The sequence below is a fragment of the Poecile atricapillus genome, chromosome 4 (genome assembly GCF_030490865.1).
Source record: "Poecile atricapillus isolate bPoeAtr1 chromosome 4, bPoeAtr1.hap1, whole genome shotgun sequence".
Lineage (NCBI taxonomy): Eukaryota > Metazoa > Chordata > Aves > Passeriformes > Paridae > Poecile > Poecile atricapillus.
The window spans coordinates 63,177,790-63,192,698 of NC_081252.1; the positions used below are offsets into that span (position 1 = coordinate 63,177,790).

The 14,909-nt window shown below is 39.8% G+C and overlaps 1 protein-coding gene across 2 annotated transcripts; it reads right to left on the reverse strand.

Moving 5' to 3' along the window:
* Nucleotides 1-192: 192 nt before the first annotated feature.
* ZNF518B (zinc finger protein 518B) lies at nt 193-13,888 on the reverse strand. Of its 2 annotated transcripts, none has more exons than XM_058838540.1 (2): nt 13,763-13,888; nt 193-6,421 (listed from the first exon to the last, which is right to left on the reverse strand). In XM_058838540.1, the coding sequence occupies exon 2, from the start codon at nt 6,221-6,223 to the stop codon at nt 2,990-2,992; it is 3,234 nt and encodes a 1,077-aa protein (XP_058694523.1). In that variant the 5' UTR covers nt 6,224-6,421; nt 13,763-13,888; the 3' UTR covers nt 193-2,989. The 2 variants fall into 2 exon arrangements, with proteins under 2 accessions (XP_058694523.1, XP_058694521.1); XM_058838538.1 differs by lacking the exon at nt 13,763-13,888 and adding an exon at nt 13,403-13,527.
* Between the last annotated feature and the right edge of the window lie 1,021 nt (nt 13,889-14,909).

Below are 14,909 nucleotides of genomic sequence, written 5' to 3' on the forward strand. Positions count from 1 at the left end.
AATGTAAAGCTCATAAGCAGGAAAAGCAGATGTACTTAAAATCAGCAAGAAAACATGCTCCAGTGTTTATGAGCAAAGAACATGAGAATGTGATTATTTTTCCAGAAAAAAAAATACAGAAATATTTATTCATACAATTTGAGTTTTGGAAGCTTACCTAACTACTGTATGTATTTAAAGGCAAACTATAATTCCATATGTACATGAAGGATTTTTCTGCAGAGCATCGATAATCCTCCTAACCACACTCAGAAATGTGACTAGGCTATTGTAATATACCAAAAAAGGAACCTCAGTTACTTTATCCTTATAGAATAGGAATGAGAAGAACAAAACCACTCAAGCCCAAAACCACAACATTCCAACCCAATTTATGACGTACTATGTAGTGGCACAAACTAGCTCTAAAAAAATTTAGCAGTTGATTATTGTTTTCTTGCAACCTTTTTATTTCTCAATGCTGTATCAAAAGGGAAGAAAACATCCACTGTAAATTATTTCTCTCAAATTGATGAGACTGTTAAACTTGAAGGAAATTATTCTGACATAATTTTATCTAATAAAAGGAACAAAACAGAAGCTGCTAAAATAGAGTTTAGCAGAGTTCATAAAAAAAAGCATGACATAATCTACTTTAAGAATTTCGTAAGCACAACACAATTTAACTTAGAAAAGGTTTTCATGATGAAACAAAAAAAACAACAACAAAAAACCCCACCTAAATTAAAAGTTATAAAAAACCCAAGGCTTAACAATTTAGGTAACAGATTATGGCAGTGACATACAGAGCTTTGCAGCTGTTTACTGAAGTAAACAGTAAAGTTGCTTACAGAAGACAAAGCATTACTAGTATACTTAAACCACCCAGAGTTTACAAAGCTGAGCAGTAACACTTCCCCCATCCCTCCAGCACAGCTTTCATGAGCAATGTTCTGATTTTGCCAGTGACAACACTTACAAAGCAATTTCAAAACTATTTATTTGGTAGCTTCTACAGAAACAAAATTAATTCAATCAGTAACCTGGACTGAAGGAATTAACACCAAGGAGGAATGCTAACCATGGGGGTTTCTCGTGTTAAACATTTCAGTATTTATTGTGTATGATACGCTATAATTTTAAGATGGAAAGTACTTTCACCATTGAAAATGCTAATAGCACTGTTAGGTTTGGCATCAAAGTATATGAAATGGAAAAAAAACCCTCTTGTGTACCCATCTAAAAAAATATAATTCCATTTGAATACAAAATGAGAACTGTCATTTCCTTATTATTGACAAAACAGGAAAAACAAAGTTCATTCTGCGGAATAGGTTAGTTTGATACAAATGATACAAAAACTTTCCATGTGTACGTGATGAAAAAGATCTGACTTAAAGCACCAGCTACCTGAAGGATTTTAACACTGTATTGCAAAATTATGGGAAAGCAATAAGTGGTTTTGAAAATAAACCTCAGTCAGATGTAGTTTTAAAATATTTACAATCCAATGTAGATATGATAAATATTTTATCAAAACAATGTATAATCTGCTGAGTATATAAAAAAATATTCCCAGTTAAACTGTTTACAAAAATGCACCATCAGTGAAAAGAGTTAGGGACTACCAGTTTACCAGAGAAGTCCCAGTTCAAACACAGAACACACATCCAGCATTAGAGTCAGCATTGATTTTCATATTTCTAAAACTGTAACACATTATTTTAATTGTAAGTATGTGCTTCAATACATTTCATTCTATATGACTATAAAATGATTTAAAAATGACAAGAAGAGAAACATCCACAACTCACATACAGAAACAGTAACTTCAGTGTCATCCATCCCTCTTTTTTACTAAAAAAACTGTAATTTGGCCCTGATTTAGAGAAGTATTTAAGCAACTGAGCAATGTTTACACTGCACTGAAGTCCGTATGCATCAGACATAACCTGTAATGAGGCACATGCTTGTATGAATTTGAGACCTACAAAAAATAAATTGTAACAACACCTAAATTCTTAAGCATCATGAAAGATTGCACTGAAAATCTGTTTCAACACTGTCAATGTAAAAGTTGTGCAAGGTGGCTTTTCATTTTGAAAAGTCTTCAACAACTTCCCCAGTAAATAAGCTCACCAACTAGAGTTCTAACCAAATACTGAGTCTGTAAATGCTTCTATCACGCACAAGGTGGTAGAGGGTTTATGTTTGGCTAATACTACTTCACAACAGCCTTGAGGCCATATAAAGAAGCGCTTTTCACTATCAGCCCAAGCCTGATGGTATCTCTGGCTTGATGGTACAGAATCCTGACAGTGTTCTGCTCCCTCCTATCTACACAATACAGTCTAGGTAAAGACTCAGTACTAAACAAAATTAATTTTTTTAGTGCTATTTGACATAGCAGGAGTAACTGATTCCATAGATTTTTCATTTACACCCTTGTACCTCCTCTGAAGTCAGCAGAACTGTTCTTATTTCACTGAAACAGAGCACTTGCATTTAAATTTTACTTTTTATGTGTAGTGCTTAATTTGCCACTAAAACCTGTAACATACACTTGCTGTCCACAGAGGACCAAAGGTGCATTTCCATACAGATGTGCTCGATCTCTGAAATGCCATGCTGTAATAAAGCCAATTAAATCCTGTTAAATTTACAAAGATCTCATTATCTAAGATTTTAATCCATACATACCTAGCACAAACCACATACAGCACAGTATCCTAAGGTAACTAGAAAGATGTTTGCATAGCAAATCTTCTTCAAGTTTCTCCTATGGAACAGATGAAGCTGACCTCCAACACAAATTTCAAACACAAGAGTGCAAAGTAGTGCGTAATCCTCACTATCAGCTTCTCTACCTCCCTATACCTCTACTCTCTTCTTCACTTTGCTAACAGTAGAGGACTTTTGGCAAAATAAAGCAGTTATTTCCATCCTCCATTCCAAGCAAGTTAGTGTCACTCATTAAAAGCAAGAGGGGAAACCTCCCCTAGGCTCTCACTTAATATTTTCTTGCTTGAAGAGAAAGAACGTCCCAACCCTTGGTTGCCTCTATTAAGTGCCTCTGTCCATGACTTATCCATTCTTCTTGGTCCATATATACTCTTCCACAAAACCAACACTTAAACAGACATTGAAGTGCTTCAGCTGGTGAAGTTTCCACCACTTGGTAGTTGTTTTTGTGGGTCTTTTTTAGCTTCATTTTTAGCATACTCTGCTTTTTTGCTTGGTTTCCTGTCTCAGCATTCTGAAGAGTAAGACGCTTTCGATAACGCTTGACACCAAGACAACTACTTGTCCTTTCTGACAGAACTACTTTCAGGACTTGACCTTTATACTTGTTGATAGTCTTCATGACATTAATTATCTCTGGTGAATCGACATCAGGATGGTTTAGTACCACAACTGGCTGATTACGACGAGGGCATTTTATCAACTGATTTGCTTTCAGAGGAACCAGTCGAAGACGTCTTGCTGTCAACAGATATGACATATCAGAACCCGAAGTGGTTTCCGACTGAGCTCTTGTTTTCCTCTTAGGAAGCTCTCTGAAGCTTGCTTGTTTTGCCTTATTTTTGGGACCTAGCTGACTTCTTGAATAGGGCTTGCTTTGCTTGCTTACATCACTGCTTTTTTGAAATGGTACACCAGTTTGGTTGCTGTTATTTTTAGCACTTGCCTCTCGCTTTGGTCTTTGCCTGAGTGATATAGTTTGCGACTCAGCACTCGGTTCGCTCTTATTAGGCAAACATGGGAAACTACTGCTAGGCGTCTCAGAAACACTGACAGGGACCGGGCGAGGCAGAAACATTTCATTGCGATGCACAGGAGCTGATGCTTCACTCCTGTTTTCTATTCCATATGAGCTTTGACTGCTAGTAGCATTCAGCACTCTCAGCATTGTCCCTTTGGGGATAAACACTGGGGTAGCAACATGGGAATTTTTAGTTACCCTGTTTTTAGAAGTTCTTGCAAACTTCAAGAGCTGATCTTCACTGCGTTCTTCACTACTAATCACACTTCTTCCACCATGCACTTCAGACGAAGTCATAGGTTGTTCCACTTCAGTGGCACAAACAGCTCCCTCACAACTTGCTGAACATTCTTGAGGCAAAAGCAACTTTTTACTAGAAGCCTGACATCTCAAGGGCACGGATTTCATGTTAGGTTCAGCAGCAGACATGAGCTGAGCAATCTTTCTACACAGCAATGTTGCTGATTTCTTCCTGCGTGCTGTGTAATCCCATCTGACATCCTCTGGTACATTTTCAGCCCCAGAGCTAAGAGAAAATACAGATGAAATAACAGGTCCTTCAAAAGGATTACCTTGATTTTCCATCTTCTGTAGTTCTAGTGATTCCAGTAGATGACTACTCTTTTGACTTACGGTTTCAGGTCTCTTTACTTTGCTCAAGCCAAAAGTTATATCCTCAAAAGGTGGAGTTTTAGTAACATGGAAGTTTTTTCCGGCTTCAGAAGATGTAATAGATTTTTTATCAAAACCCTTTCCAGCTAAATGTGCTTCGGTAGAGCTGACTGGTAGACTCCTCCGTTCTCTGCCAACCCTCTTCACAGACAATGTATCCTTTTCTTTACAGACAGCAGAAAAATTTTTGCCCTCCTGAGCAGCTTCTACTGAAACATTCTCGGAACTTTTACCTTCAGAAATGGGAGCATATTGTGGATGGTATGTATCTTCACCTTCTTTATAACAATACAGATCACGACGCAAACTATTTTTTCCATCTACTTTTCCCCTTGAGGATTTAAGATCACTTTTCTTTTCAGTACTGTTCATCACCAGAGATGGAGAACAAAGCTCTGTAACACCCGAATGGACATCAACACCTTTCACCAACTGAAAGGATAACTTTGATGTATCTTCCCTCTGCACAGATACAGAGCTACAGTCTGAGAACTGAGAATCAGAAGAATAAAAACATTCAGAATTTTTATCATGAGTACTATCCAAATTAGGCTGGTTGCTAACACTGGATAATCTGTTTACATTCACTTCCATAGTTAGTAACTCATTTTGACACACAGATGTTTTTTTTACTTCTGCAGATTGTTCTGTACCTTGACTCTCAAGTTCCTCTTCAGCACAGTTCACAGGTTTGTAAGTTGCTTCTTTTATAGGAATTAGTTTAAGAACCAGCTGTTGTGCTCCATTCACTATTTTAAGCTCTACTATTTGAGCTAAACAGTTGGAAGGAACTACAAGTTCAGATGGTGCAATTACTGTTAAAGGCATTCCAGGTTGTAAAGGCTCTGTTTTTGGAGAATAAACCTCAACCTCCACACTTTGATTCTCACATACACTCATTTCAGATGGCTCCAATATTGTCTTATCCTGGACTGATGATGTGTTTATGCTACATTCTACATTTTGAAATGAACAGACTGTTTGAGTTGCTTTACTTGGAATCTCATAAACCATATTTGAAGACAAATTTGAAATTTCATTTTGGAAAGGAATTATATTGTATATCTCTGTTTTACATAAAGTGATTTGACTCTGCTTCATTTGCTGGTGGTTCATGAGAGTATTTGACAGTCGTTTTCTGGGTGTTTCATGCACTCTTCTCGTATGTTTAACTATATAGTCCTGTCTAACAGCACCATATTCACAGTACTTACACTGATATGGAAAGGTTCCAGTATGCTTCACCAAATGTCTCTGGAATTCTCCTTTAGTGTAGGATACATAAGCACAGTGGGAACAAATAAACTTAATTTCTTCATGTTGCCCTACATGCTTTTTATACTGTAAAGGATCCCTTGTTGAAAATCTGCATTTATCACAGTAGTATCTACCTGGCAGAAAATTTTTTACTTTAAATGTTCTCTGGGTTTTACATGGGGTTTTTCTTTCAAGTTTTTCATAGTCTGCAGCATTAGCACCCTCAGGAACAAAACCAAAAGCTGGTGGTTTAATATTACTGCACTTCTTGCAGATGAAATTTTTGTCTTCAGTCCAGTCAAGCTTCTTATGCTTTTCTATATCTTGCACTGAAATTTTCTGAACATTTCTGCATTTTATACAGCTTATCAATGACAACTTATTGTTCTCAGCCTCAGTTCCTTGGTAACAGCAATTTTGGTCATCCACCCCTTTTGACAGATTTGTTTTATCATCGGATTGCTTTGGGGATGTAGTTAAAGAATTACTTTTATCATTAATTTGGCCAGGGTACAATTTTGGTAAAATTTCCCTCATTTTCTTCAACTGCATTTCAGAAGAAGCAACTCTGCACCATTTTCATTAAACACAGCAGCAACAGACAGAATGTTTTCTTGGTATTCGTCTTGTGTATGTTGCTTATCAGTCAATCATTCAGGCCATCCATCTGCAGAATATATGCTTTGGAAGAAATGATGTTCAAGCAACTGCATCCATATTATATTCCATGTTCTTAGTCAGCTTGCAGCACTAAAGAATAAAAAGCAGAAGATTAAGTCAATTAAGATTCAATGATCACTGAAATACAATGAACTAATAACTGAACTATTAGTGGACTACAGCTGAATTACAGAGTTCAAGTCCACTGTTAATATACCATTGTATATCAATGTATTCTGCACATACAACCAATAACTCTAAAACATACCAAATCAAATAATCCTTTAACATTTGCTAAATGTTCCCAAATTTGTATAATTACCTGCTATGCATCAAAACCTGAAGAGTTCATGGTACTTCTCCCATGTCATGAAAAATTTTACACTTAAGGAACATATTTATAAGCCAAACAAGACACTTGGTAACAGAACTGAGCAGCAGAGTATGATTTCAGTTAATATAAAGGCCACAACTCAGGACAAGTTCTCATGAAACACTGCAAGTGCCATTCATATGTGAATAGCAGGGAAACAGAGTGTGGCTACAACAGTTACTAGAAACAGAGAACTAAAAGGGTTTTTTTAAATAAAATAATTTTAAGTTAGCACAGAAAATTCCTAGCATACAGAAGGAAGTTCTTTTCTAATCAGTGCCAGCGTTTCAGATATAAACCATCTTGAGCACTAATACATAACAAGATGTGATTTATGCTTCACATGTTCTCAAAGTAATGAAGTCAAAACAATCTGTGGCTGCAAAATTAATTACTTTCTCTTCTATTAATATAAGTGTAATCACTTCTATATATGTGGACAAGCATATAAATAATTCACTTCATCCTAATGAAACAGAACGTCAATCAAGCAAAATAAACAATGCAACATAAGGCAGAGGGAGATCAGCAATATCACTGTAAAACACCAAATTAACACATGCAATGTATTTGGCCCACAGGTTCCAGCACTCTGTCTCTCTACTATATTTAACAGGAAGAAGATCTCAGCCATTAAGCTTCTGGCAAGACTATGAGATCACTATTATTTGGAAAATAAACAATCAAATTAGGCTTTTGAGACATACTTGAAGTCCAATCAACACCCTTCTTATTTTAACATCATTAGTTGTAGACATACTGTTGTACACATTTGCAATCACAGACTCAATTGCATGAGGTTATTTCTGTTTTTCAATACATGCTACAAAAGGCTTCTGCTTCTGAAGTCCAGATCCTCACCAAGTCTACCTAACAGAGATCAGGACCTGATCTGGACTCCAAAGGCAAGGTGCTGAGATCATTTAAGCAACTTCCCATCACAGTAATTATATGCTAATCAAGAAATTAAACTATGGTATTGAAAAGACACTGAGTTGCCCAAGAGAATCCAGAGAAGGGCAACGGAGCTGGTGAAAGGTCTAGAGAGTAAATCTTACAAGGAGTGGCTGACGTAGCTGGAGGTGACGAGCCTGGAGAAAAGGGGGCTCAGAGGAGCTGTAACTACCTGAAAGGAGGCTATAGCCAGGTGGGTGTCAGCCACTTCTCTCAGGTAACAAGTGACAGGAAAAGAGGACATTGCCTCAAGTTGCACCAGAGCGCATTTAGATTGAATATTAAGAAAAATTTTACATTGAAAGGGTTGTCAAGAATTGGAACAGGCTACCTACAGAAGTGGTGGAGTTACCATTCCTGGTGGTATTGAAGACATGTACGCGGGGCACTAAAGGATATGGTTTAGTGGTTGGCTTGGCAGAGCTGGGTTACAGATTGGACTTGATGATCCTGTAGGTCTTTTCCAGCCTAAATAATTCTGTGATCTCCCCAATGGCTTGACAGGACTAAACTTTTCCAAGAAGATCTGATCCAAGATCTTCCTGCAGAAAGCAACCATACCCTGCACTGCATCAGAAGCACTGCAGCCAGCAGGTCAAGGGAGGCAATTCTCCCACTCTACACTGCTCTCATGAGACCCCACCTGGACCGCTGCTGCATCCAGCTTCGGGGCCCCCAACACAAGGCAGATGTCGTGGCTCTCCTCTGGACACGTTTGAAGCTGAGCACAGGGCTGAAGCACTTCTCCTATGAGGACAGGCTGACAGAGTTGGGTTTGTTCAGCCTAAAGAGGTGGCTTCACACTGACCTTACAGCACCTTCCAGTACTGAAAGGGGGCTTTCAAGAAGTCTGGAGAGGGACTTTTCACAAGGGGATGCAGTGATAGGACAACAGGGAATGGCTTCAAGCTGAAGAAAGGTAGATTTAAAGTAGGTATTAGGAAGAAATTCATTACTATGAGAGTGGTGAGGCACTGGCACAGGCTGCACAAAGAAGCTGTGGGTGCCCCATCTGTGCCAGTGTTCAAGAGTAGGTTGGATGGAGCCTTGAGCAATCTGGTCTAGTGGAAAGCATTCTTTCTCATGGCAGGAGACTGAACTAGGTCTCTTCCAACACAAACCGCTCAGTGACTCCATGATCTTCCTTGTACTCCATCAAAACCCATAACTACTACATCAGTGATGCTCTAAAGATGGGGCTCTTCAAAGTATTCTGATGTAACCACAAACAACACTAAAATTAAGTTCAAAAAAATGGTTAGGGACAACAGAACAAGCTTTGCACTCTTCAGGAGATGGATGGGTGTACACTAAAACTCCTTAGTGGGTAGTTCTAGAGCTGTAGTAATCTCATCTCATTGCAATGCAGACAGCTGTAAAAATACACACAATGTGAAAAACAAATCAATGGCAGCCTTGTAGGAAGGAAGGAAATATACATGACTGCTGTATCACAACCTGGAGAATTTTCTTCAAGCAATTCTAACGTGGATGACATTATGTGCTCTATTACCCTGATTCTAATGAGGAAAGAAAAGCAAAACATTTACAGCAGTTCAGATGGAATATCCTTCCCTGGCTACTACCACTTTCTAGACTTAAGATTAACCTGTTGACACACAAGTGTGGTGGTAGGCCTGTGTTCACAACATCCACTGTTTTGTTTCAGGAGAAAGATAAGAGATCTTGATAAACTCAAGATCCAGACCAAAGACGCTTTACGTATTTCTATACAGCTTTAAGAAGTATATGGCATTTGAAAGGAAAAGGGGAAGCTATATCAGTATTTGCCTTTTTCTGCTGTTAACATCTATCCATTAATACTGAAACTGACCTCCATGTGAACTAACTGAAAGCTAAGTATAAAGAATTTATGCTATCAACATCCTTGACCACAAAAAAAAAAGTATAAACTCAGAGAATTTTCTTGTTTTTTAAACTCTGTGGATTTCACTTTATGGGAGAACATAAAAAAAGAACTGACAACCTTTAAAGGGCAAGAGAGTACAAGAAACACAGTCCAACATTTTCAGAACACTTCAATTTAACAGTTCTGGGCTTCTCAATCCAAGACTTTGCCAGAAAAATTTAACAGAGGTAATTTAAAGAACAGGCTAGTAATCCTTCCAAATTTTCCTAATTCAAACAGCTGTATGTAGGAAAGTCTGTCATGGTTTAAGCCCAAAACCACGCTTTCATGCAGACCTGTGACAAATACCATGTTGCCAGAATGCAGGTTTCAAGCGTTGGTGTGTGCCTGCGTTCCATATGTGCCAAGGCTGATTCCAGGCAGCAGCCAAGCAGCCACAGAGCTGCTTGTTGCTTTCCCACCCTCCCCTCCCTCAGTAGCAAGGAGAGTGAAGTAGAGAAGGAGCACAGGAAAGTTTATGGGTCAGGACAAAGGCAGAAGGAAAAAAGGAGGGAGGTGACAAAAGGGGAATCACTCACCGCCTTCCACAAGCAAACCAATGCCCAGCCAGTCTCTGAGCAGCAGGCACCCTGGAAGGGAACTCCCCTCTGCCCTTCTTCCTCTACTTCCAGTTTTCATGGCTGAGCATAACACTGTATGATGGGGACTATCCCCCAGACCAATGCTGGGCAGCTGCCCCAGCTCTGGGGGGGGATCTCTTGCCCACCCCACGCCTATTCATTAGACAGACGCAGAGGGGAGGAAACCTTGGTATTGTGCAAATATTGTTCAGCAACAACCAAAACACCAGTGTGTTATCAAGACTGTTTTAGTCACAGATGCAAAACACGGCACTGTACAGGCTGCTTTCAAGAAATTTAACTCCATCCCAGTAAAAGGTAAAAAAAGAAATGAATAACCAGTTGATGTCGAAGTATCATCTCTGACGTCTTCCTAGCTAGTTTTTCACCATGTACCCTGAACACTGACTAGTTAATAACAAAGGTTGTGATACAAACAGCTCCAATTTATACTTATTTTGGATAAAACAAGCCCCAAATTATATTGTAATGTCATGTAATGTATTAAATATATATATATTTTTTTTTTTATTTATTTTTTTTTTCTGGTTACTTCAGAAAGCAAAGATCATCAATGTACACAGGGGGATGAACATTACATACATTCACTCCATACTACTGGAGGAGGTGGGGAGGGGGAGGAATTCCCCTAAAGATTTGTTTTGGTATTTCAAGGGTTGGCAGAAACACGCTTCAAAAGATTTAATTAAAAGACAGTTGATTTATAATCATATGCAGTGTACACAAACCAACCCAAAGATATCATTAAAGGAAGACCTCGAAGTCTACAAAGAGTCTCAATGGCAAACACAGAAATGGGATGAATGAAAAATGAAATAAGAGACACTATGAGTGTGAAAATCAATTCCAGTGACTGTCTTCACAGGAATTAATTCAGAAAAAAAAAATAAAAATATCCAGAAATACAACAAAGTACCCAAATCAGGAAACATTAAAAAAAATTAGGGAAACTAGTTTGGAAAAGAAAAAAAGAGCACATGGAAAAAAGACATCACAAGAAAGATAAACCAAATTTTCCCATTCAATCCTACCAAACACCTGCAATTCAGTGACATTACAAGGTCAGGCATTCAACAAAACAAACATTTCTGCCTTTCACACAACACTTCATGTCTTTGCTGCTTAAAATACAAGAGACTAACAGATCCACAGGAATTAAAAAGTATTCCAAAGTGTGGATATACCATGTACACAAAGGTTAAAAAACAAAGATCCATTAAAACAGAGGAAAATAAGACAAAACATCCTCTGCAGCCTGACTATGCCAAATTCAACCAGTACAAGGGTTTTTGCACTGCAGTAAGTAACAAACCTCTGATGTGGCCACTGCCAAACTGGAAATTTCTATTTACTTCAAATACACTGAAAATTTGTTCATCATTTCAAAGATGAATATGTATATTCCAGGTGTTTAGTTTCCTTTAGTTCAAACTATATGCTGCTATCAATGAAAAAGGTGTGATGATAAGGATGCATTTAGCCTATGTGATCAAATAAATGAGCCCCTACTTCAGCAAAGCACACACCTCTCACACACAAAGATCACAGACTGCAGCCAATAATCGAGGTGTGCTTTGGTATTGAATAGCTCACATAAGTCATCCCTAAGAAAAAGAAGTTTAAACAGAATTGGAAGACACTGTGCATCAACGCATCAGGAGGATGCAATGTATAAAATCTGAGCCACTGTGAAAAACTTAAATCTCTGTGCATGCTTAAAATTACCTTGCCTGTATTTTACAATTTTATATATAGATATATATACATATATATATAGACATATATTTAACATTGACTATCTCTGTTAAGCAGAGTTAACTGTTCTACTGACCCAACTACACGGCTGCCAATTACCACTCATTTATTTTAGACCTAATGACCAGGAGAGAGCCAAAGTGCTTCACTCAAGTATTACATATTGTATTAATTAAAATAATTAATTTTGTATTAAAAACAAACAATTCAATTACACCAAAGAAATTTTGTCTACAAGTATTTCTTCTTAAAAAGCCATTTTTTCTCACAACAGCTAATCTTACAGTCACAACAATTCTTGGTTTTTAGCTGAAATTCACATGAGGTTTTTCAAAGCAAAACGAATGAGGAATGACAATGCAGACAATTAAGAAGAGCAAGGACCATGCACAAAGGTTTTAGAGCTCATTTTTATTAAAAAAAATACAGTTCTTTCACTCTACAGAAAAAATCAATTACATTTAAAATGTTTTTTACTTATAAAGTCATGCAAAACACCAACTGAAAGGAAATCACTATTTTTTGAATGCATTTGTGAGAAATTGTCCAATCTACTAACATTTTTTGGCATTGTATGGATGCAGGTACATGTATGTACCATGCAGCATTCTACTGAAATGGAGGTCTGCTTCCCTGCAGCTCAAGGAACAAGGCCTAGCTTTATTTCTATCTGAAAAATACACATTTCTGTCATATCATTCAACTGCTTGGTGGTCTTCCTGCAATAAGCTACACAAACAACTACAGAATCAAAAGCAGGATTCTAGAGAGTGCTCAGAAACGTTCATAGAGTTGTTTATCATTACATGTTTGATCAATTTCTTTAAATCTATGCTGCTCATTCATCATTTCCTACAATTCACAACCATTTTCAAGTGCTTATGTATATCCAGAGCATACTGACTAGTATAAAGCACTACCCTACTCTTGAGTTCTAAGGCCTGTAGGAAATACAGCAAGGAAGTATGGCACTGAAGAAAATGGGAGAAGAGGGGGAAGAGCCCATTAAAAGCACATATTCCCTCCATGCCCAGATCTCAAAGCACTCATGTAGATGTTAATTGATTTCCACAGATTTCATTCCTGCTGAAATTAGCCACATACTGTATGCATGTACAAGAAAAGAGCCTTGACTGTAACCACCTACTGCAGTAACAATGCACAACAGACTGCTAGAAAAATGCTATAATACACCATTAGTCCTCTTAAATATAAAACAGACTTTTTAAATTAAATGTACATTGCAGGACATTTTGGCTATATCTACGATAACTGGATTATTTATTTAGAAGAAAATCGGTTTAGACGTCGAAATTACTTTAAGTGTCCAATGTAACACTTTTCAATGATAGATTATCTTGCAACAAAATTCAATATGGGATTCAATTAAGCCAATCTTATGCCCAAATACTCAAAAGAACCTCGTCAGCACACAAAACACAGGATGTTCTATTTTGCTGGTGAATACATTTACTAACCCGAGAGCTCCTTTTCTTCAGGAGGATGACCAAGACGACAAACCTTGACGACAGCTTCAGTCCAGACGAGTCCAAAGCGGCCTGATGGCGTCCACGAGACAGCAAGCACCAAAAGCCTCCTTTCCTCGGGCATGCAGCCCACGCAGGCACGGGTGCCGCGGAAGGGAGGCCTCCCCGGGCCGCCCGAGCGCGGGGCCGGGGCCGGAGCCGCGGGCGATGCGCGCCGGGGCAGGCGCTGCGCGGGCCGCGCAACCTCCGCCCGCCGCGCAGTGCCGCCGCCGGCCCGCAGGGGGCAGCACCGCCCCCGCCCCGCGCGGGCAGACGGGGAGGGCGGCGGGAGCCGCGGGCCCGGGGCCTTACCTGGCTCGGGGCGCGACGAGCGGGATGAAGGAAGGGCTCCTTCCCTCGGCGCTGACCCCGCCGGCCGCTCCCGTTGTCTCCGGACACAGGAGGAACGCAGCGCCGCCTCGCGTCCTGCGCGGTCGCTGCCGCCCCGCCCCGCCCTGCGGCGCTCACCCCGGCAGGGAGGGCGAGCGAGCCCCCCGCCGCCGGCCCGGCCCGGCCCCCGCCCGCTTGGCGGCGGAACTGACCTCAGCGCGCCCCGCCCGCCGCGCGTAGAGCTCTACCGAGCGGCGCACCTGCCCGCGGGCCCGCACCGCCGGCTGCTCCCCGCTGGCCGGGCCTCCGCGCTGCCACAGCAGGCCAAAGGATGCGCTGCTGCTCCCGATAACCTCTCCACATCCCTTCCGATGCCCTTGTGTTCTACTGCGGAATGGCGTGATGGGCACGCGTTTCACGGGCATCGCTCAGTAAACTACTACAATGACGCAGTTGTGTATGTTCATATCCTTCCTGTGAAATCCAGATGTCTTTTGAAATAAAGTGCTCTCAGCAAAATTTGAAGGGAGAAAAAGAGGACTTAACTGACTGCATATTGCCCTACAAAGTACCCTCGTCACTTGTTACTGCAATATCACATCACTGCACTTCAAAAGCAAACCATATCTAACAAAGGGCCCGAAGTCTTGCCAGATGAGGTCTTTGAAATAAAGCTTTTTCGTACACGTCTTCAAAGTTGAACTCTGTGTTGCTGTGAGACATTTTTTGATCTGTTCTCTACTGGAATGATTTGACAGTGCTTGATCTTGTCTAGGCACCATGTCTAGGCATGGACATACATCCTCAGGGATCTTGGATTTTGGGATAGGCTCTTCAGGTCACAAAAAAAGAAAAGGGAAAACTTTACATCGGGAAGTCTGGGGGGAAAGAACCCTGTCAATGGTAATTTTTTTAGTTCCAAAGCAAGATCTTGCCTTCAAGAGTCTGTTATGTCTTTTGATTAGCAGTGTAAGAAGGCACTCTCAATGGCAGTTCAGAACACTGTAGTTTACTGAATACCTTTCAACTTGTGAAGAAAGTTTTCTGGCTGCTGGAGCTTGATGGGATTTCTAAAAGGTTTTTGACAAAGACTGTCAAAGAAACTAAACTGTAATGGTGCTAGACCAAA

Excerpts from the sequence above, each read along its gene's own strand:
- ZNF518B (XM_058838540.1), bottom strand. The coding sequence starts at position 6,223 with ATGCAGTTGAAGAAAATGAGGGAAATTTTACCAAAATTGTACCCTGGC.